Source organism: Paramisgurnus dabryanus, chromosome 6, assembly GCF_030506205.2.
Source record: "Paramisgurnus dabryanus chromosome 6, PD_genome_1.1, whole genome shotgun sequence".
Classification (NCBI taxonomy): Eukaryota; Metazoa; Chordata; class Actinopteri; order Cypriniformes; family Cobitidae; genus Paramisgurnus; species Paramisgurnus dabryanus.
Window position 1 is genome coordinate 8,769,361 of NC_133342.1, and position 24,329 is coordinate 8,793,689.

A 24,329-nucleotide genomic window follows, 5' to 3' on the forward strand; every position below is an offset into this window, starting at 1 on the left:
CCATAACCGAATGTGTGCACAATGAAAGGGATATGAGAGCTAAAGCTCCTATCACAAACTGTCATATGGGATTATAGCGCACAAATCATATGGACTTCTGTCATGACACGTCTCAATCTTTTGGATGCTTAATAGCTCCCGTGTCCTTTTACAGGAAGGTCACGTAAAGCGATGACAGAATTTTATTTTATAAGTGAAGTGTCTCCTTACTTCAAAATTCTAAATCATTTAAACATTCATTTTAGTCCAGTTATCCATAAATGTGATAAAGTAGCTTAGGTTTTATGAAAGCTCGAGTTAACTTGATTTAATTAGAAAAGTGCTGTGGTATATTTTAGTAAATTTGCAAACAGCAGTTATTGTTAATAAGATAACATTCCCGCTTAAATGAGAAAATATTTCTGCTGCGTTCATCTCGATGCCTTCCTAACATTTTTTTTCTTATTTGAAAATTATACGATACAGTAAAAAAATGCAGATTGCAGTGCCCTGAGGCGCATTAGAAAGCTTTAACTTCTTCTCCTTGACGTACACAGTTTTGTTTTAATTAAATTTCCTGCCGCACAACGGCGTTCACCTCATGAGATGGAGAGAGAGGCAGACGTTTTTATTTTTTCCATCTGTCAGACGAAGTGGAAGAGCGGAGCGTGTTTGGAGCGAAGAAGAGGAAAGGGGTTTGTGTTGATACCGATGTCCTCTTGACCTTACGGTAATTTCACACATCAAAGAGAGCTCGGGCTGACTCGAGCGGTCCACAGTCACACCGCGGCTCAGCCCAGATCAGCTCTGCCAAAGTACAGAGCTATCTCAAGCCACCAGGGAAACCGAGTAAAAACCCAACGATAGTTTTGATCTTGAGCATATTTGACATTCATATGGTAGCAGGCTGTTCTTTTTACTTCTGATATCTGATTGGGTCTGTTGATTGGTCGAAGTTCTCTATCTTTTCAGTTAGTGAATAGAGGCGTGATAACGCTTTTCTTTGTCAGAATCCGAGGTCGGAAAACTTCTCGGCCGACCTTTATTCTGAAAGTAATTCGATCAAGATCACCGCTGGTACAATTGCACTGTTTATGGTGTTTGAGTTTCCAAATTGCTGGGCAGTGACTGCACAAAAGAAAATTAACAATGAACTTTTCATGCTTGAGCGTTTGGTGGAATGCGTGCATCGCGTGACTGTGTAAAAATCCAAAGAATAGAAAACCGTCTTTACAGATGTACATCCAATAATCTGCGTGTCTGTTTTTCTCTTTTACGCTCAGTTTTGGACGTGTACGTGTTGAGCACTGACGGCCAAATTCAAGACTTCAGGTTTCCACAGAGCAGCAAGAGAGGAGCCACGATTCAACTCTCAGCCAACATGGTCAAACTAAACAGTAAAAACGGTGAGCAAATAAACTTTTATTGCAAAACACACCAGTGAATAAGCTTCACTCGAGGATTTCTGAAGAAGTCAAGGCAGGCATATCACGTCGAAGGCCAGAAATATTTTTTGCACGGTATGCAAACACAAATTGCATTGCATTGCATTACAAGCACATGGTCCTGTTGAACATACTTGAAGTGTGTTCTTGTGTTACAGTGAGCGATAGGAATCTTTAAATGTCTGGAAGCAAGCTATAAGTGTGTTTGTATGTTAAATCAACTTTAACTAACTTTAATCTTTATGACATTAGTTGACGTGTTAATGTAGCGCCCCTTGTGGTCATACGTGATATGCGTTGCTTTATGGATGGATTTGAGAGGGCAGTGGCATGCTGTGTTGGGGGTAACGCATTACAAGTAGAGCCCGACCAATATGCATTTTTCTGGGCCGATACAGATATTGGGGGTATAAATATATACCGATATTTTTATCTGTATATTATAGTACAGTACACATATACTACAGTACTGTACATAGAATACACTATATACATTAACAGAATATACTGTATATAAATAAATACATTTTTTGCAATGATCACTCACAAATGTGATCAAACACATAAAATAACATGACAAAGATATGTTATATAGGCAGGTGTGTTTAACAAGTTAACAATAAACTTTATTATCCAAAATGATTCTAATATAAGTGCACAAAACAGTAAAGTTGACTTATTATTAATAACTTTAAAACGCAAACAGAACAAAATATATATAACTTAAATCATTGGCAGTTTTGACGAGAATAACGTTATATTGGACTATTTGTTGTATGGAGTAATTGTTTATTAACTTTACAGTAAGTTATGTACTTTACAAATTAGTTAGCAACTTACCGTTAAGAAGACAATGCTTGTCTGACAACATACTGATGTAGGCTAATGTTTAATGTAGTGCACAACGTTTTTATGACGCAAACCCACAGTGTTCTGCCGGGACTTAAAACTTTCATAAAACTAAAGCGTCTACTCTCCGCCTCTTTTATTTAGCGAGGGCGTAACGTTGCGCATTAGCAACCAATAGGGCGCGCTCTACTGGATAAACAAGTACTTACAGCTTAAAAAGCATTTAATGTGTTCTGTAAGAAGCGTACATATAGACTGCATATCTGCGGCTTATACGCCGATACAGATATATCTGCGACATGCTCAAGTTGGTCAATAAAATCGGCAAAACGATAAATCGGCCGGGCTCTAATTACAAGTAACGTGCATTACGTAATATTACTTTTATGAAGAAACGAGTAAATTAACGCATTACTTTATAAATGTACACATTAATATTTCAGTTACTTTTTCAAAAAAGTAATGCAAGTTACTTTTTTAGTTTTAATTAATTTGATTTGAAAAAATATGTATTGAATTAAACTACACGTAGTCACATTATGCACTCTATGCGTACACGCCTGTGCGGAAACAGTTTACGTCAGAACCTGAGATGGTAATCCAGAGCTCGAATTTTTGTGATGAAAAATAAAATTTTTGAATGCAGAACTTTTCAGTCATAAAAACACTTGCGAGGCCTGAACGAGATGAAGCCTCAGCCAAGAAAAAGTAACGCAAAAGCAAATAAAAAGTAACGTAAGCATTACTTTCAATGAAATGTAACTAAGAAACGCAATTAGTTACTTTTTTTGGGAGTAACTTAATATTGTAATGCATTACTTTTAAAAGTAACTTTCTCCAACACTGGTGGCATGCAATACATAATATTTTATCGTTTGTTGTGTTTATGTCGAAAGTTTTAAAATCCTTCTCTTGTCTTGAACTCAAGGTGTTGCCAAGTTGGTGTTCGTCCTTTATAAGCATCTGGGGAATTTCCTGAGTACCGAGAACGCCACAGTGAGACTGATGGGCGAGGGCGGAGTCAAAAACCACACCCTGACCGTCAACTCCCACATCCTCTCCGCCTCCATCAACAAAGAGTCCAGCCGAGTGTTCGTGTCCGAGCCGGTTGTATTCACACTGGAGCATCTGGACGTAAGGGATCAAATGCTTAGTTAGAGACAATTATTGATTTCAGGTGTTTTGTACTTTGTTCTGTCTGTCTTCTATGTAAAATGTAAACCTGGAAATGAACAACGGTTTAGGATCTTGAAACGTTTAAGACAAATTCTGTTTCTGGGTCACTAATCAAATAAGCAAATTTGGACGCCGCACATGTTTACTTTTCCATACAAAAGGTCAGGTTTCCCGCACATGATGCTCTTTGGATTATTGTCAGATCATGCTGGAATAACATGGATCATCGGGTTTTGAACAAACGTGTGAAGTTCTTGCCAGCTCATCAAGCGCATACGGTTATTCAAGAAAAAGAGGGACAGACCGAACGTTTTTCCAATTTAACATCATTCAAATTTAATGCAGATAATACAGTTTGTATGTAACGGAGAGAGCTGTATTAAATTAGAAAAATGTTAAATGTAAAAGTAGACACAGACTATTGAATTTCATATGTGCTCTACAGTGCATTGTAAGGTCAGTCTATCCCATACGGCAAAAATAATATATTTTTAAATACAATTTTAAATACATTTCAAAATTGTAAAATATATACAGTACAGGCCAAAAGTTTTGACACACTCACTCGTTCTTTATTTATATTTTTTCTAGATAAACAGAATAATAATAAACTCGTCCAAACTATGGCATAACAAAAATGCAACTGTGGGAATTATGTTGGTGACTAAAAGCATCCAAAATAAATCAAAACTCTGTTATATTTTATCATCTGAAGTGCAGTCACCCTTTGCCTAGAAATTGCAAAACCATACTTGTGTCATTTTATAAAGCAGCTTTATAGTTTCACTTAAGGATGAATTTTAAAGAATAATGAAGGACTTAACATTTAATCTGGGCTCTTATTGGCTGCTTTTTCGATATTCAGTGTAAGTCATCTATTTCAAAAATAATATTGTAAAATAAATGTTTATTTTTTTAATAACAGTAAGTAATCTATTTGGCACAGCTATATTTTTGTCTACAAATGTATTTCAAGCAATGAACCATACATCATCAGATTAAATGATTTTTAAGATCATAGTTAACTTATAGTCAAGTTTGTCCAAACTTTTGGCCTGTACTGTATATATTTACAAAAATATTTTTTCAACCAATATGTATTTTTTTGGCCATTTTTGTATATTTTTAATTATATTTTGAAACATTTATATTCATGTCACATTGGAAGAAATACTTTGTACCTGTAAACATAACAGGTTTGATTATAATTTGATATTTTATACATACTTTGACATTTTATACTTTATACATTTTCTACAAACTTATATTTTTGCTGTATCGGTTATAAAAATAAAAATGTGTTTGTTGCCCCTGAAATAAATTTTGAAGTACATGTTAATATATAAAAGTTAAAAGTAAATATATTTTCAAAAATTCTATTTCATATATAATAATATATATTATAAAAAATTATAATATTAATAATTATATTTTTGGGCCATTTTCCCTTTATTTAACTGTAAGTAAAAAGAGGACAGGAAAGTATAGGGAGTAGAATATTTAAAACATATTTTTGGCGAAAGAAATAAATTTTTTGCCGTATGGGATATGCTTTAATGTACAATAGAGTGAAAGATAAAACATTGTGATGCTTCACACCAAAATAGTAAAATAACTAGAATCAAAACAATTTCAATACAGAGCCAATCAGTGCCTTCTATTTATTGGGGTAGGATTTATTTTGGGGTTAGGATTAACCAATCATTGCCCTCTGACTTTAAGGCTAAAGAAGAGGGTTAAGCCCGATTCATACTTCTGCGTAGGACTCTTCGCTGTAGGCCCTACGCAGCTTTGCGTAGCCTGACATGCACCTCTACAAAAATTTAATAACATGTCCATTCTTCACAGACTGCAAACACTGTGATTGGTCTGCTGGAACCCCTCCCAGCATTGGACAGTAAAAACAAAGATGAACCAAGCTGAGGAATGATATTTAACAACTCAAGCTACAACAAAAGTTCACCCCAATCACTGCGGATGCGTCTCCAATAACGTACACAAGCTGTTTTGCCTTAATACTGTAACATGCCTGTGGAAATTGCATATTAGTGATCTGCATGTGTAATTGTATGTCGACACGCACAACGACGCAGAAATATGAATGAAAGCTGATGAGTAGCCTATGGCGGCGTAGGTCATACGCAGAACTATAAATTAAGCTTTAACGCTATGATTGGTATAATGTTGATCCAAGAACATGTACTACTTGGGTAAATTTGATGTGGTTAAAGGTCAAAAGCTTGCACCTGACCAAATTTGTTTCTCAAATCCCTTTAATCAGACCGAAAACTACTTCAACCCAAACTGCTCCTTCTGGAACTACTCGGAGAGGAGCATGATGGGATACTGGTCAACGCAAGGCTGCAAACTCATCGCGACGAACAAGACTCACACCACGTGTACATGCAGTCACCTGACCAACTTTGCAATCCTGATGGCCCATCGAGAGCATGCGGTAAGTATCTGCTAGTCCCCTGTGGTGGCACGTCCAACAGCACATATCAACATGTGGTGTAGTTATATAATTAAGTCCCCAGCTATTCTCCAATACTAATTTCCAGCTTTCTGTACATTGTTCGCATGATCCTGATTTATATTGAGTCAGAGTTTCCAGAATGTCATTTCATTTTGATGATATGGTGGAATAAATTGGCTGTAATTTGCCTTCATCACAAGCAACTTATCTCTACAAGTGAACAAATGAACATAATAGAGCGCTCTCCCCAAGCACAAAAATAATTCCCGGTCTAGTTTGATCAATGAAGCTCTTGTGTTAGAAGTTTCTGGGAGAAGCGCAATTACGCCCGAATGACACGATATCATACGCAGCCATCGTTTAAGCCGTAATGAATGTGGAAATTATGGGATTTGTGGTACGGGTACTTACACGGTTTTGGCCCATGAACTTTCCCCGTCACTGAAAGAGCCGCTGTAAATTTAACCACAGTTTAAGGCCCGAAGCATCAACCCTCGTAGCGACATCTGGAAAGTTCAAGCCTGTCACGAGTGAGACGTTCAAATGAAATAAAGACTCGAGGACTCAAGGTTATCCATTGCGTTTTACTAAATCCAGAACTTAAATCGTATTTTCTTCGAATATCCAATAAAAATATATAAGCCTTTGCCGGGAATGTGCCACGGCGGCGTCTCTGGGGTCTTCAGAGTGGCTGACGTGTAGACAAGCGATCGATGTCAGTATTGCATATCGTGTTATGACAGACGACATCACGGTTTCCTGTTAACGTAAATACGTTTATTTATTGTAAGTCATATTTCTATCTTTAGTGACATTAAGATTCCCAGTGCTATCTGCGTTCTTACGTTTATTCCAGTTTTAACATCTGTCGTAACCTTGAGTTTAATACCATCATTATTTGTTAAACACTGACACAATAAGATATTCTCATTTATTTGAAACAGAAAAATTAAACTAATACAGTAGTTAATGTCTTCTGCTGAATCATTGTTTTATGGCTTGTGGATATAAATGATAATGGCCATCTTAGTTAAACTGGCAGACTCAGCAGACGTGTGCAGCGTAAGCTTAAACTGAATGATACTGTTAATTACAGGTTTTTCGTTTCATAATCAATGTTTTTAATGAAGCAGTCATTTAGCAGAGGCTTTTAACCAAAGTGCTTCACTTATTACAAGTTCAGTCTCTCCGGAGTAACCTGAGTTTAAGTGTCTTGCCCAGATGTTGAACCTTTGTAATTTAACCACCCTCATTCATGAAACACAAACTTCTCAGCTTTTTCGTGTAAATTATTCAGAAAACCAGTTGCGCATAAATTGTTGCAGTCTGCTACTATAATTATAAATTAGATTTCTTAAACCTACCATACTTTCTTTTTATTCTGCCATCTGTTTATATATAAACTAGACATGATTGTATCGTAGGACTGAGCTAATATGAAACTACAGTTTACAATGAATTCACCCGCGTTTAGAAGACCAGGAGTGCCGCATTAAAAAAAAATTTTAAATTAAAAATAAATATTTATTTTAAAATAAATAAATAAAACAATTTAAAATAAACAAATTAATAGACACATTGAAAACTGTTTTTTAAATGTATGTTTTAAAATGTAGTTAAAGTTGCAATGAAAGACTGTCATTTGTGATTTTTTTTACAAATGAGCTTTATAAAAAAAATTATCCTCCCCTCTTCAAAACGATCTCACTTTACTTCCAGTCAAATGATATGGCAGGTGGGCGATGTCCGGCAAAAGATCGTAGCGATTAGCAAATAGCGACATGACACAACTTCAAACGATCCAATATGTTCTCCATGGACAAATTTAAGTCTTGCCCTACCTTTATTCATTGCAGAAGCCATTTACTCAGATATACATCACCACAGGAAAAATAAGACAATTGCTACTTCCATTTCATGGCGACTTTAAGATAATCAATAAAACTAAATTAGATTTTTTTTTTCAAGAAAAAAATATATAGACAATTTTAAAACCCTTTGATTTAAAGCTGTAATAAATAAAACAATCAACATGTATATTAAAGGGGACATTTCAGAAGACTTTTTAAAGATGTAAAATAAATTTTTGGTGTCCCCAGAGTACGTTTGTGAAGTTTTAGCTCAAAATACCTCACAGATAATTTATTATAACATGTTAAAATTGCCACTTTGTAGGTGTGAGCGAAAATGTGCCGTTTTGGTCGTGTCCCTTTATATGCAAATGAGCTGACCTATGCACTAAATGGCAGTGTCAGGGTTGAATAGTGCAGATTAAGGGGTGGTATTATCCCCTTCTGACATCACAAGGGGAGCCAGATTTCAATGAGCTATTTTTTCGCATGCTTGCAGAGAATGGATTACCAAAACTAAGTTGACTTTAACTTTTTCAAATTTTATAGGTTGATAAAGTCATATTTTCATGATATGTCCCCTTTCATAAATCATTTAAATAGCGTTTTTAAAAGCATTTGCCTTTCATTGTCTTTTTGCCAAATGTTTTTTATCCATTTCTCAATCTGTCATTTTTTGTTCGTTTGACGTGTCTTTTGTGTCTTTTCAAGGGTGTGGGGAGCATCCATGAACTCCTGCTGACAGTTATCACTCGAATGGGCATTGCGGTTTCGCTTGTCTGCCTCGCCATCAGTATCTTCACCTTCTGCTTCTTCCGCGGCCTTCAGAGTGACCGCAACACCATCCACAAGAATCTCTGCATCAACCTCTTCATTGCCGAGCTCCTCTTCCTCGTTGGCATCAACATGACTGAACCTCCGGTAGGGAACGTTTTTCTGGGTGTTTATGTGATTGTGAATAGGCACAGACAAAATGTTAAGATGAGAAAGATTTTTTTATTTTGAGTTGATTTATGTAAGTGACATGGAAGACGTGTTTATAATGCCTAGAGATTATAACATTAACCACAGACAATGCAACAAAGTTGAGCGACCTGTTGCATCATTTACAGACAGGAATGCAGACAGTGACTTCCTAAAAATCTGTCAGCTAAAACTGTAGGAATGTTTGTTAGTGACACAGTAAAATTTCAACAATGAAATCACTTTTAGTAGCTGGGTTTCCATTGAAACGTGCCAAAAGCAAATCTTTTCAAAATCAAAAAAAAAAAAAAAAAATGGCAATTAGGTGCATTTCCATCACGTTGTTCAAATGGTGGTATTGGTAACCTAGTAATCAACAGTAAATAAAACAAGGCACTCTTAGAAAATGGAGACAGGACTGCATTTAGTTAAGATTTGGCAAGTTATACATTTATTTATTTATACAGCAGCAAGGACAATGCAATGACATTGAGCCCCATATGTGGAAAAGACAATATCAGCTGATACAGCTAGACCATCAGTGACGTGGGTTTAATGCTCGCTACGTCCAAATTTATTTGGCAAAGCGTTTCCATCTCCCATTATTCGCATTTGATTTTTTTCGTACAAGTCAAACGAACTTAAAAACTGATTTGCAAATTAAATAATTTTATCTGAAATTTGCTGTTTCCATCTCTCGTTTCTGATGCAATACTTCAAAACACGCATAAAATCAAAACCCAGCTAGTGTGAGCATGCAACAAAGTTTTAGTGCAGATTTTCATTTAATATGGCTGTAAATGTTGATAGTTTAGATAGTTGTAGTCCATGCTCATTATTTAAAGGGGCCATAGGTTAAAAATCTGACTTTTTCCATGTTTAAGTGTTATAATTGGGTCCCCAGTGCCTCTATCAACCTAGAAAATAAAAAAGTAATTTTTGTTTTGGTAAACCATTTTCTGCAAGCATGTGAAAAATTAGGTCATTTTTATTTCGCCTGTTTTGTGATGTAGGTAGCCAGGCGAATTACAATAATACCGCCCCTTAATCTACCCTATCCAATCACAGCACTGCCATTTAATGCAGAGAGAAAGAGAGAGAGAAAATAATAGACAGCACAACTGAGTTTCAATTGCACCAAACCAAAATCATTGTGATCAAGGTTTGCATTTCATCAGCTCATTTGCATTTAAAAGGACACGCCCCAAAAACGGCAGGCCTACAAAGTGGTCACTTTAACATGCTATTATTAATTATCTATGGAGTATTTTGAGCTAAAGCTTTACATACGCAGTCTGGGGACACCAAATACTTAAAAAAAAAAAAAAAATTAATCTTAAAAAAATCTTATAATATGACCCCTTTAAATAAAACTGCACTACTTCACACCATTTGTGCATTATGTATTATTTAATGATGAATAGTGTCATACATTCACTATGTTTACATGCGCCCATATAATTGGATTACAATGACGTTTTCGCAGTATTGCGATCACACTTAACCTCATGCAAACACGATACTTTGATCAAAATAATGCGATTAAGCTCATGATCGTAGCTAACATAATTGTATTAAACTGTGGCGAATGCTTGATATATACGGTCATGTAAACACTTTAACTAAATCTATTCGGCACTGACTGAAGTGTGCGTGTGCTTTTGTCACACACCTTAAGCCCAGATAAATAGTAAACATGACATTAGGAAGTTTTGTCTGTACTGTCAACACAACTCGGTGATAGTAATCTCTGCGTCTTCAAAACCAGTGTATAAAACCATTACAGGCATATTCAGAATACTTTATCACGCCACCAAATAACAAAGTACGTTCATAGGAATGTGTTTGGCATTTGATAAATATATTCAATCAAGAGGCCTGTAACATACCTACTGTAAGTGAGTTCATCATTTGTGCATTGGGTTATGTGAAAAATAACCACAAATGTTAGCAAGTTATAACATGATTGAAAATAAGCACATTATTGGTGCCTATGTAAACATAGCCAGTAATGTAACTAGTGTTAATGTACAGTACATGCATTGTGTACACAAAAACAATAACGTTGTTGCACAATTGTTGTTGCTATGGCAGATGTTGAATTTTGAAGGTTGTTGAAAAATGATGCTAAAGTCCTGATCCTCTTCTTCTGATCAGATCGTGTGCTCGGTGATCGCTGGAGTTCTTCATTTCTTCTTTCTGGCGGCGTTTGCTTGGATGTGTTTGGAGGGCGTTCAGTTGTTCCTCATGCTCGTGGAGGTCTTCGAGAGCGAGTTCTCCAGACGAAAGTACTACTACGCATCCGGCTATCTGTTTCCAGCAGTGGTGGTCGGGATTTCGGCAGCCATCGACTACAAAAGCTACGGCACCAAGAAAGCGTAAGTTCCTTTGTTCGGTTGTTAAACTGGTTGGCTGGTTTTAGCTGGTCTCCCAGTTTGGTTTTAACTGGTTAAGCTGGTGTAGCAGGCTGGTCAAGCTGGTGGGTCAAGCTTGGCCAGCTTGGCTTAGCTGGTTGGCTGGTCTTAGCTAGTTTAAGATGGAAGTAGCTGGTTAAAGCTGGTCTTAAAGCTTGTTAAGATGGTCTTCCAGCCTGGCAAGGTGGTGGGTCTGCTAGGTTTAGCTGGTGGGTCAGCTGGTCTCCCAGCCTGACCAGCTAAGACCAGTTTGAAAACCAGCCTGCTACATAGGCTGGTTTTAGCATGTCTTTTCAGTAGGGACATTTCTTTGGTTTTGTGAGACTTGTCGTGTTGCTCATCAAGTATTAAGACCATATGTTCCTCTAATACTCATTTCCTTTTCAAAAGAAAGCCTGTCACATCAGAGACAAACCTACCGCCACATATTGACCTCGGGAGATTTTTATGAAGTCGATTGCTGATTCAGCTTGTTTGAAAGATCTGAGATTTCGATTTGCGAAGTGTGCTTGGTAAACGACACAATGAGTGCAAGCAGTTACATGTTTGACAACCTCATTTAACTGTATACACTTTTATGCAGCTAGTAAACAACCAAATGATAACACCTTGCTAATAGCCAAGGTTAAAAAACCAAGCAGCCTACATCAATGGTTCTTGTTTTCAGTTGTGAATCATCCAGACGTTGTAGTTTGGAGTATTAGGAGTGACTTCAGACATGGACACACACAGAACGATCAGCAAGGTTATTGCTAATATGGTCATTTCTCACGTATGTTTCTCTATTTTTCCAGTTGTTGGTTGAGGGTTGATAATCATTTCATCTGGAGTTTCATTGGCCCTGTCACGTTCGTCATCATGGTAAGTTTTGAACTTTTGTCATGACTTACATTAACTAATTCCCCACCAGCCATTTTTTGAAAAGTTGCCCGCCAGGAAGGCATTTTTCACAAAATGCCTTCCAGGAAAATTTTCTTCTAAAAATATATAAACATCCAAATATATCAAATGAAAGAACAGACCCTCTGCTTTCAAACAAACAATAAACAAACAAACAAAAATTGAAAAAAAAAAGTTTCATCTTATCTATATTTTTTGCAGTCTTTTGTTGCAGTTTGAGTTAAATCACTCCTTAACTTGGCCCATTTTGGTTGTTACTGTCGCAATAAAGGAATATGATGCCGATTTTTTACCAGATGGATTTTTTACTAATGGACCAATCACAGCGCGTACAGTCCGCGCAGAACAGATGCGTTGTTAACATTTTGGCGTATACATAACCTGCGTCGTAGAACGTACACACGACTATAAATTACACTTAATACTACAGTGTTCGTTTTACTTCAGTAAACATCAGTTATGCGTGGGTCAATGTATAAACAACCCGCACACAACCAACGTTTTGAACTATACCGCCCGCAACTCGGACCACAAAAAAAAAAAATATATATATATATATATATATATATATATTGTACCCGACATGCTTCCTGGCCCACATTTAAAAAAAAAATAGTAATTGTTTAAAATAGTTAATTGGCAACTCTATTTAAAAAAACCTGACCGACCGTGACCCGAATATCATCAAAAATATCTTTGGATGACTCGTAACCATGGGTGACCACAGGCACCCGCTCATATTGTATCAACCCGCGCATCACTGGTAAACATGGTTTAACCATGTTGTTGTTGCACAATTTAATGTATGATTATTTTATGGTAATTATGGTTTAACTTTTGGTTTTGAACTATACTAAAATCATGTTTAATTTTGAAGATGATTAGTCGATAATGTATGCGTTGTAAGAACCAAGCATACTTTTTGTTTCTTTTTTTCTGGTGGTGTACAATCTGTTCCTATTGGTCGATAACATACAATGTGTTCCAATACAGTAATAAGTGCTGCGTTGTTATAAATCAATACTGTCTGATGGTTTGCTGTTGGTTAGGCTTCATTTAGATCTCTCGTTATGAATTCACTGCACCAGACAGATGACTGGAAAATGACAAAGTTGCAGACCTGAAGGTCATTCATTCTTGAAAAAGAGCGATAAAGGGTGACGAATGAGACGAGTATGAAGATAACAAGTAGGAGGTTCTGACAGCTATAGATTGCTGGAGTTTAACTGTACTGACATGAATTACGGCACCACTGCGGGATATTTTGGCTTGGTGAGGAGGGTTTTTTACAAACTCCCACAGATGGATGAGAAATCTGACACAAGGGCTGGAAAAACAGGCCATTTTAGAAAGTGCAGGAATAGATGGTGTGCAGATAGTGAAATGTGCAGTCGGTGGTGTACAGGGTACATAAACAGACCGTGACCTATACTGCGAGTTACTCCTAATGCACCCATTTACCTCCTGTGGGTCAGAGAGATCAAGAATGCAAAGCCAATTTAAAGAAACGTATTCATATTTCATCCCAAAAATACAATAAAATTGGAATTTAAAAAAATTAAGTCACAGTGAAGACGACAGGCTGAAGTGTCTTCTGTTCTCAGGTGTGAGCCCGACTGTGGCTCTATTTTGGGTAGGTGAAGGGTGAGATGGGGGGTGGAGAGGACTGGGAGGTGTAGAGTGAGTTAAAGCGGTTCAGCTGGTCTGGCTTCCTCCCGTGCCGTGCCTGGTCTGCCGGGCAGTCTCATCAGATCTGTGTCATCGCTCGCAGGGAGCGTTAAATGCATTTCCAGCCTCTCCACCCATGCTGGAGCATAGCAGCCCCAGTGACTCGCAGACAACGCTTAACAGCAACATAATCAGTGATCTAAAAGCCCCCCTCCCCTCTCTGTTTATCCTCCTTTCCTTATATCAGTCTCCACAGTCATCTCTTCTTCAATAATTTAAATTCTAGACTACTGTTTTTACTGCTATTAGTTAACACAATTACCATGAGTCATAATTAGAGGTTAAAGCTTTTAAGAAATCTTTAACTACCAGACCATTTTGGCAACAAACATCAACAACACTTTAAATCAAGAGATGTCCCATGTTAGACAATAAAGTTGGTGAAAATTAATAAAAAATGGGGCGTACACACCAAACGCAAATTCAGTGAATAGACGCAAATTTGCGCAGGACGATGTGAATGACGTGAATCGGACGGCGCGATTGCAGCGAAAACACGCGCTATTCGCCTCAAACCCATCTTCGCACAAATTGAAAATATTCAATCCAAGTGAAAAATTTGCATGGGACGAAGTTCCGCAAGTAATCTAGATTGAGGAATGCAATGCTTCGCGAATACCCTGGGGTAGTTTTTATTTTATTGTTGTGACCAGTGTTGGGGGTAACCCATTACAAGTAACGTGCATTTGGTAATAATATAACTTTTCTTAAGTAACGAGTAAAGTAACGCATTACTTAATAAATAATATAAAAAATATTTTAGTTACTTTTTTTAAAGTAATGCGAGTTACTTTTCAGTTTAATTAATTAGATGTTAAAAAAGCAATGTACTGCATTAAACTGTATTAGCAGTATTAGCTGTATTGGCAAACCAGAGCTTGACATTTTTGCGATGGAAATATGCAATTTCTGAATGCAGAACTTCTCGGACATAAAAACACCTGCAAAGTACGAAAAAGTAACGCAAAAGTTACGCAAAAGTAATGTAAGCATAACTTTCCATGAAATGTAACTAAGTGACGCAATTAGTTACTTTATTGGGGAGTAAATTAATATTGTTATGCATTACTTTTAAAAACGAAGTTTCCCCAACACTGGTTGTGACACTAAAGCCTGATTTATAGTCGTGCGTAAGCTCTACGCCGTAGGTTATCCGTAGCCTGTGTGTAGCTCTGCGTCACTTGAAGTGCACCCCGCAAAATGTTTAACAGCGCGTCAGGTCTACGTGGACCGCAAGCACTGTGATTGGTCCACCAGAACCCCTCCCGTCAGTTAAAAAAACTGCGTCATAGGTATTTCAGTTTGCGACGGTGAAAACAAAGAATGGCCAAGTTGAGGAGTGATTTAACTCAAACTGCAACAAAAGTCGCTGTTTATTTACTTCCATCACTGCTGGTCTTTCCCAAATCATACATAACTTGCCAAGCTTCTTCGACGGTCGTGCTGCTACTGTGGTTACACGCGTGGATACTGCCTACCAGCGGTCTGCGCGTGTGTTTGCACGTCGACGTGGACATTGACGCAAAAGTATAAATGAAAACTGATGCGGAACCTACGCGTAGTGCCTACGCACAACTTTAACGAGCCCTTAAGCAACCAGCTAGCAATGGCCTTACAAGCTACCAGAACACAGTAGTAATGTAAAATCTAAATTTTCAATAAATAAAAATTTTTGTTAACTTTTTATTCTTGCTTTGTGAAAATTGCTGAAAAACCGCGGTGCATTGTCTTGTTTATGTACAATTTCTGCTGGTGATCGATGAAGCGAAGAACTTTCTTTTAAATTTCTTTTCAAAAGACATATTTTTGTTTCTCTCTGTCCTGCACTGTGTGGCTTTTCGTGCCTCCAAGAAATAAACAAGATAAATGTGTGTTTTTCACCCCACTGTAATGTGCTTATAATTGACCTATTTGTCATGTACTTTTTTTCTATTTATTTGGGTTTTAGCCAAACACAATATACCAAGTTACCAACCTGAGCGCGCACAGCACTTGAATTGGCGAGTTTGCATTCGTCTTTACGTTGTCAAAATGTGACCCATATATTTGGGGTAACATTTGGAAAAATTCCAAGAAATTTCTCGATGCGCCAGAAAACTTAAATCAACCTCTTTTCAACACAGTTGAACCAAACACAGCTTCTCAACAAAAAGGCAAACAGTCATCATTTTGTAAAAGAGGTCAGCTCACCGTCGACTAAGTTTCTAAGTGTAAATGTCTTTCTTTCGTGAAACATTCTTTCGTGTGTATTGTGAAATATGTTTCCAATGAAATCCCCATAATCTCTCAGGCTTAAAGTGACACCAAGCGGTTTTTCACTTATGTTTAGCCTTTTTTTTTACAGTAGGAATTATTGATTCAATTCAAATCAGTGTATTGAATTTTTATTTTATTAAAGGAACCTTGGTGGTCTGTAACTTCAATCGTATTAACACCCAAAGCTTCCCTTAGCCTTGTTCAATATTTAACATTGAAGAAGGCTCCTTTTACTGGACTCATTTTTTTGGCCCCCATAGTTGCTCTTTTAAGAGGTCTCCTTTGGCCTGCCTGAATTACATTCCCATGTTCAGGGCGGTGTAGAAAAACACAAGTTCTTGCCAGCAAGCAGACATGTCTAGAGCCACAGTTATGACTTACACTAGTCTGAGAAGGCGCCAACGGCAGTTTGTCTCGGATAATCCTTAAGATCCAAATCAGGAACAAATGGTAGCGCTTTATTATCTGCATGACGGTTTGTGTCTGAAGATATATTAACGTTCCTACTGGCAATTGGAAAACAGATTAGGTTGCAGATCCTACAGATCCAGTTTTTATTCATCATTTAAAGTGTTTAATGCACGTTTAAACAAACAGCATACTGTTAGGACGTTTCACGATGGTTTATGCAAAGTCTTAGCCAGTGTCTTCCCAGTTCAGACGACTTCCAGCAGAAGTCATCTGTTCTTGCATTTGGACGTTTTTGCAGTTACCGTCTATTTTATGAATTATTAAAGGCTATACTTTGCAGCGTACCACAGCCAATGTAAGCCACGGTTTATTTTAGTTTTTTAATGGTGGTGCTACAATGGTCTAATAGCCTGGTGATCACAGGTCCCAAGAGAGACAATTCCTGTCCATGTAACCGTTCCAGAGTCCTCTCCGTGAACGTAAAACGGCAAAACTGGGAAATATGAATATTAAATGATATTTAATAAACATGCCAACCGAATGACGAATTGCAAACATGATTTCCAGGATGTGTGGTCTTCTCAACATGTTTTATCTTTTCTGACAGCTTAATCTCATCTTTCTGGTGGTGACTTTATACAAGATGGTAAAACACTCGACGTCTATGAAACCCGATTCCAGCAGGCTGGAGAACATACGGTAAGATCAACCTTGAAACAGTCGCACGACATCCCAGCTGTCTGCAGAACTTCACGTTACGACGTTTTCTTTCACATACGTGATTTTGTAATCCCCAATTACCGTCTTGATTGCTTCGCTCGCATTACTTCAAGTGGCACGACTTTATAATTGTCATAATTGCAATGTGACAATTACAGTGTAGCCGTACAAATTGGTTTCGTGGTAATGGACGGCGTTCTGGGTAAAAGGTTGCGCTCGGGGTAGGGGTTGCGTCTGGGACTGGACTTTTGGTAAATGCTCACATGTAGCTAATTTGAGTTTATGGAAATAATTATGGACGACATTAACCTTTCCTGCACCGTGTTATTAACACATTCATTAGCATCACTGTCCTGCAATGTCATAGCACGACCCTTCCCTCTTGTAAACACTGTCCTTGGAAACTAGAAGCGTATTTCCAGATGGGAAGTACAATGCTATGATGATAAGTAAGACGTTTTATTGGACCCCGCGTCGTAATTACTTTTAAACGTGCAGCTGGGGGTAAGAAGAGATGGAAAAATCTCCCCCGTCATGTGTCCGTATGAAAGGATCGGCCCTCCCGGACATTTGATCCGTACAGATAGTTGCTGGAATCTCTTATGGGAAAAAAGTCCACTGATATACTGCTGTCTTAAAACTCTTGTAAATCTGGGTGGTCTAATTGTAGGAGTGGATTCAATTTTTATCCAATCTGTTTTGTGAACAAGTGATGTTTGATTGGCAAACAATTTGTTCTTCTGAGCCATTTTTGATTAATGAAAATGATTGATGAAAATTGAAAATTTGGAAATGATTTGTATCAAAGTTACAATCAAGTGATATACAAATACAGCTTATAATCCTTGAAAGTAAAACATTGAGTATTAGTTACGTCCGGCACAAAAAATCCCAAATGGTGATACTTTCTATGAAGCTTGTATCTATAAGAGAATTCTTAATGCTTTAAAATGGCTTATATACAAGCAAGCTTATAATATATTGTATTGTTTCATAAATAATTGTATCAACAGTTACGATACAGTATAGGGATGGGCATGAGTAATCGATTGATCGAGTACTCGAACGTCGCATCGATTATTTAATTTTGTGGTTATGGGGGCATTTGGATATTTGGTTGTCGTTACAAGCACCTGTGGTAGTAAAGACTGGGTTTATTAACCCTTTAGAAAAAAATAATAAAGTAAAAAAGTTTATTAACCCTTTAGTTTCACTTCATCGCTGTTAGAGGTTTCTGTTAAAAACATTTAAAGGTGCAGTGTGTAATTTTTAGAAGAATCTCTTGACAAAAATGCAAAATAATATGCAAAACTATATTATCAGTGGTGTATAAAGACCTTTCATAATGAACCGTTATGTGTTTATTACCTTAAAATAAGACGTTCTTATCTACATACACAGAGGGTCCCCTTACATGGAAGTCGCCATTTTGTGCCGCCATGTTTCTACAGAAGCCATTAATTCACAAACTTTTTTTACTAAGTTGTCTCCGATGACATGATTTCTCGTGACGGCTACTGTAGCTTCTCTATGTGATTTAAAAAACGAGGGGTCACCACTAGATGCCGCTAAAATTTACACACTGCACCTTTAATTCATTAATAATCTAGTATGTGTTCATTTTTCTGTCATAGTTTCTTCAAAATTAAGTTTTATTTGAGTTTGTTTTATTTTTCAGAACTATGGATTAATCGAAATGAAAAAATGACATACATGCACATCCCTAATACATTATAATACTTACATTTTTGTGGTTATAACTTTTAAGAGTATGATGATTTATATCTCATGATGAAGTTTTAGCGTGGTTATAAAAGTGCAATATACATGTATTATAAGTTTCATAGCTTGATATTGCACAATATATTATTACATCTTATTAGTGGTCTTTTACTGCTTTAAGTAGTTAACTTTAAAATATGTTTTTTCTGCTTTAAGTTAGGGATGCCTTGTCCCGATGAAGAATAAAAGTTTTTTACATAATATACGTGAGTGTATAATAAGTATGTATAAATGAACACACACACACACACACACACACACATTAATGTATATATTTAAGAAATATTTGCATGTATATTCTGTATACATGTTTATATTTATATATAATTTAAATAAATTTTTATTATTTAAAAATATTTTATTATTAATTTTAATTATACATGTATTTGTGTGTGTGTATTTATATATAGATAATTATTATACACAGTACACCCCCATATATATTATGTAAACAAAAACTTTTATTCCGCAAATAATGAGTCACGACTAATCATAACAAATCATATAATGTTGTTAAAATTGTAACAAACTGCGTATCACTTTAAGTCCAAAAATCTATAATGACATTATTTTCAGATCCTGGGTGCTGGGTGCTTTCGCCTTGCTGTGTCTACTTGGCCTGACTTGGTCCTTCGGTCTGTTTTTCTTGAACGACTCTTCGATACTCATGGCGTACCTCTTCACCATCTTCAATACCTTGCAAGGGATGTTCATCTTCATCTTCCACTGTCTCCTGCAGAAGAAGGTAAGCCATGGTTATCATGTTCTTCATGATTATAATGGATTGATGGCTGGTTATTGTCTTAAGCGACGATTACGATCGTAAAGCCATTTTCTGCCTGCGATGTTTATTTGTCTCATTTAATTAAATTGCGATCCTTTAAGCCTATGTCTGGTGATAAGCCGTGCGATATGGGATATAATGTTTACCTCGACGAACAGTCATTTATAAACACGTATGCAAGAATCAAGTTTAGATAGCAAATGTGTGCATATGCGTTCTTCTTTAAATGCAACGGGGGTTTCAAGGTTGCAACATATTTTCGAAAGCACACTTTGTTGAAAGCAAATGAATGTAACATTTTCATATTATGTACATACACACACTGAGTTTTTGTATTGCAGCCCTCTCCAATTGACTGATAAAAACCATGTCAGTCTAGTTTCACCTTTTCCTCTGTTGTGAACAACATGCTAATGTTTGCTAACTGACCTCGTGAATCTCTATATAGGTGCGTAAAGAATACAGCAAGTGTTTTCGTCAGTCTCAGTGTTGTGGTGGTCTGCCATCTGAAGGTCCACACAGCTCCAACAAAACCTCGGCCGCCAGATCCACGGCCCGATATTCATCTGCTACACAGGTACATCTACTGGTTCTTTTTTCGGTCAAAGGTCTTTCCTGACTGATGCTGCTTTGGCCTTTCAATGAGTTTAGTTTTAACATATGCCCTTTAAGCTTATAAAAAGACTTAACACACATACAGATTTAATACAGCATCTTTGCCCAAACTTTGTTTCCATGTTTGTTCAACGGATGCTTGAATCATCATTGGTTATAATTATCGTGTTTTTGACGGAGATGGTGTTTAGTGGCTTTTGCATCTTAACTCTTCAAATGATCTCTTCAGTTCAGGCATTTATATTAACAGTTCAGCAGTTGATTACTGTTGTTTTTTTACTGTTTATATGTGATTTAAGTGATTAGTTTTTTTTTATCATTTTATTTGAAAAGGAAAATTCCCATCACATTAGTTGGTTACAACTTTAGCTAATGAAATGCATAGTTAAGGATGGATACAGATATTTTAGATGAGTTTCTCCATATTGCCTTTCTAAAAATTTTCCACTACTTATTCCAGTTGGGAACCATAACAAAGCAGAACAGAATCGGGATGTGCACCACTTCAAGGTTTTACATACTCAGTCAATTTAGTCCAAATCTTACATTTTTTTCTTTTTCAACTTTGAGGGAAAATGATATCTTTACCATAACATGAAATGTTTAGGTTTTATAGAAAATCTTGTAAAATTTTAATATTTTGTATTTTTTTAACAATCCAATGTCATTTTAAATTACATTACATTGAAGGTGTACTGGTAATACGTGCAAAAAAGTAATTAAAAGTAATTTTAATTAAAGGCAGGATAGGCAGGAATTATCTAAAACATTTGTTTAAACTGTCTTTATATACCAATGCATAAGTAAAATGTAAGTACTCTGAAAAAGAGAGTATAAAAATCGAGTGTCTTTAGACCTCTCACGACTGTTTTAAATACAGCTCATTTTTCCATTCACTCCACCCCATCCCTTCTGGGTTTCTTCTAAAGCCACGCACCCAAAACACATGAACGCTCTGCTGGGAGTGCATAGCATGTAGTAACATCATGTCACAATATCGCATGTAATAATACACCTAACTTTATCACTATGAATATAAACAAATAGGATGGCTTTTAGTACTCACTATTAAGCCAGTGTTACCGTGATGAAAGCATTGTTGACTCTGATGAGGACTACACTCCGGAGACAATACCGCTACCGCATCGTTGACTCGAGGAAAAGCCACGCGATATTTACTCTCGTTTGATTGCTTCGTTTATTCCTTTGTTTTCCTTCGCTGACTGCATATGCAGGTACTGTGAGTTCTGAATGCACTTTCTCTGCCGTACTTTTGCTCTTCCTAGAGTGCCTTGTGCACATTCAAATCAATCGGGTGTGCGCATGTGTGGGAAGATCCCATAGCAACAGGGGTGGTGCCATGGTTGCGAGTGAGAGTGATAGTCCCGCAAGCCAATCATTTGTTTCGTCCCGAATGGAAAAATTAGCTGTGTTTAAAACAGTCGTGAAAGGTCTAAAGACACTCAAGTTTTATACTCTCTTTTTCAGAGTACTTACATTTTACTTATGTATTGGTATATAAAGACAGCTTAAACAAAATTGTTAAAAATTTTTTAGATAATTCCTGCCTATCCTGCCTTTTAATTGAAAGTAAGGATTTTTCTATTCTGTGTATTGTGCGTAATGTAAATAAGTGGCTGTGGCTAACACAACACTCCCATATGTTAGACTGAGTGTGACAGAAAAACGGGAAATAATCCACTTTATAACAATCGGCAGTGAATTTAATGTTGTATATGCATAAATACAAAATACAATGCATATATCTTCAATAGCCTACAAAATAAATAACTGATTTAAAACCAAGATTCTGTCTATCAAGACTTTTGTTATCTTAAAGTGCATTTTCACTTTAACTATATTAACTATATTTTTAAAACTGTGGTGCGCATTTAGTTAAAAGCGTATTAGTGAGTGGCAAATTTCTATATTGTTATTTGTATATTCCAAAAACAATATAATCATAAAGCAGAAAAATGTATATACCTTTACCATAAAATAAAATGACTCATACTGCCCACCCCTAACGGTAACCATAGTTTTACTAAGTCAGAGTTATTTCTTGTGATATTAACTCTTTCACCGCCAGCGTTTTTAAAAAAAGTTGCCAGCCAGCGCCAGCGTTTTTCATGATTTTCACCAAAGTTTAATGCCTTCCAGAAAATGTTCTTCTTTAAATATATAAACATACAATATACCAAATGAAAGAACAGACCCTCTGCTTTCAAACAAAAAACCGTTTCATCCTACCTTTAGTGGTTCTTTTGCAATCAGCTTTTGAATATGGGTAGGTTTTTGCAAAAACACCATATTTTGAGCAAAAAGCAGAGATAATTCCATTTTTATGACGGACTTTTCATAGAGATCTCATTCAGAGCGATCTTTAAAACAGACACGGACATGCAGCAGCTTGCCACAGGGCAATACTTCCGGTTTTAAAAAGTTGTGGATAATAGCGGTATTGCGGAAAGACGGAAAATCTCGTCATTGGCGGGGAAGCGTTTTCTCTTAATTGACGAGATATCTCGTCAATGGCGGGGAAAGAGTTAATATGCCACAGATGCTGATGGAGCATTTAAATAACAATAGCGAAGTATTTTCGAACAATATCTATGCTGTACTAAATCATGATTATCAGAGAACAAAATGTTTTTAACTGTTGTGAATTGTTTGTATTTATTGCGAACGATTTTAACAAGCTGCAACAGGGGCAGTCTTTAAAATGTGTAACGCGTTCAGATGTCGTCTTTATTTCACCCGCTACCATTGAGACTTAAGTCTTGTAATTGGGTTAAGAAGCTGTCTGCTCGTACTGCATGAATATTAGGAGCATTAATCCATGTGCTCTCTTTCTCTCTCTCTCTCTCTCTCTCTCTCTCTCTCTCTCTCTCTCTCTCTCTCTCTCTCGCTCTCCCTGCAGAGCCGTATTAGGAGGATGTGGAACGACACAGTGAGGAAACAGTCAGAGTCTTCCTTCATCTCCGGAGACATCAACAGCACTTCTACTCTAAACCAAGGTGACGGCTCTAACCTACCAAGAGACTGTATATGTGTGTGTGTTAGTGTGCGCTCAAAAAAGCTAGTGTAGATTTCGTTTTTTTACACAAATTAAGGTCACACATTCTCGCAAAATCAAAATTAGTTTTTTTAGGCTACGTTTACTAAAGACTATAAACGGTGGAGTTTTTCGATACGTCCAACCCAAACTTTAAAGCTGATTTACTCTAATTGCGTATATTTTTGGTATTTATACGCACATTTGAACTTCTTACAAAAACTTTTCACCTAATTCAAAACACGTGCGTACGCACATGAATTAGTGAATTTAAAGTGTTGCCAATTTGCATAATACACGCCCAGACCAGCTCCATATAAGGACTTTCTGCACTGCTTATCCATCAAAAAAAAATTCACCGAAGCAAAAGAGCTAGAAAAGAAATCCATGATCATATTTATAATCTGTAAAGTTCTGTTTTGCTTTGGATTTGCGATTTGGGAGGCTTAGATCAATCCATTATGTTTGGCTTCCCATTACGTTTACATTACGCATTAAGCAGACGCATTCATAGAGATTTAAAAAGTGAGTAAGTAAAGATTTGTAATTATGCGCATCTCCTTTGTAGAGATACGCGTAAAATATGTGTAGAAAAAATAATATAGCCATTATTATATAATGTATATAATAATATTATATAATAGTATATAACATAAAAAATTATCATATAAAATATATCAACATTATTATACACATTATAATTATAGCCTAGTATTTGATTATAGTGTCTGTGATTATTGTGTATGTGTGGTATAAGTTGTTTTGTTACAAACGTATGAAAATGTCTATATGAACATTTCACGCAAAAAATTGTGCATATGCATGCTTAGTGAATGAGTTACCAAACATTTTATGAACACTTACCTTTGCATTATCCTACATATGATAGTTTTGACTTGAACATATAAGTATAAATGTTTTGTACT

At 36.5% G+C, this 24,329-nt stretch overlaps 1 protein-coding gene across 6 annotated transcripts in view; it reads left to right on the forward strand.

The window, feature by feature from the left end:
• The window catches only part of adgrl2b.1 (adhesion G protein-coupled receptor L2b, tandem duplicate 1), a 144,138-nt gene that overhangs the window by 108,610 nt on the left and 11,199 nt on the right, over positions 1-24,329 (forward strand). For all 6 annotated transcript variants that reach the window (XM_065262394.2, XM_065262395.2, XM_065262389.2 and 3 more), the window contains 10 exons: positions 1,263-1,385; positions 3,202-3,407; positions 5,731-5,904; positions 8,487-8,696; positions 10,896-11,116; positions 11,947-12,013; positions 17,055-17,146; positions 19,526-19,694; positions 20,182-20,310; positions 23,269-23,365. In XM_065262394.2, the coding sequence (XP_065118466.1) occupies positions 1,263-1,385; positions 3,202-3,407; positions 5,731-5,904; positions 8,487-8,696; positions 10,896-11,116; positions 11,947-12,013; positions 17,055-17,146; positions 19,526-19,694; positions 20,182-20,310; positions 23,269-23,365 (1,488 nt within the window). The remainder of the gene's footprint in view (positions 1-1,262; positions 1,386-3,201; positions 3,408-5,730; positions 5,905-8,486; positions 8,697-10,895; positions 11,117-11,946; positions 12,014-17,054; positions 17,147-19,525; positions 19,695-20,181; positions 20,311-23,268; positions 23,366-24,329) is intronic.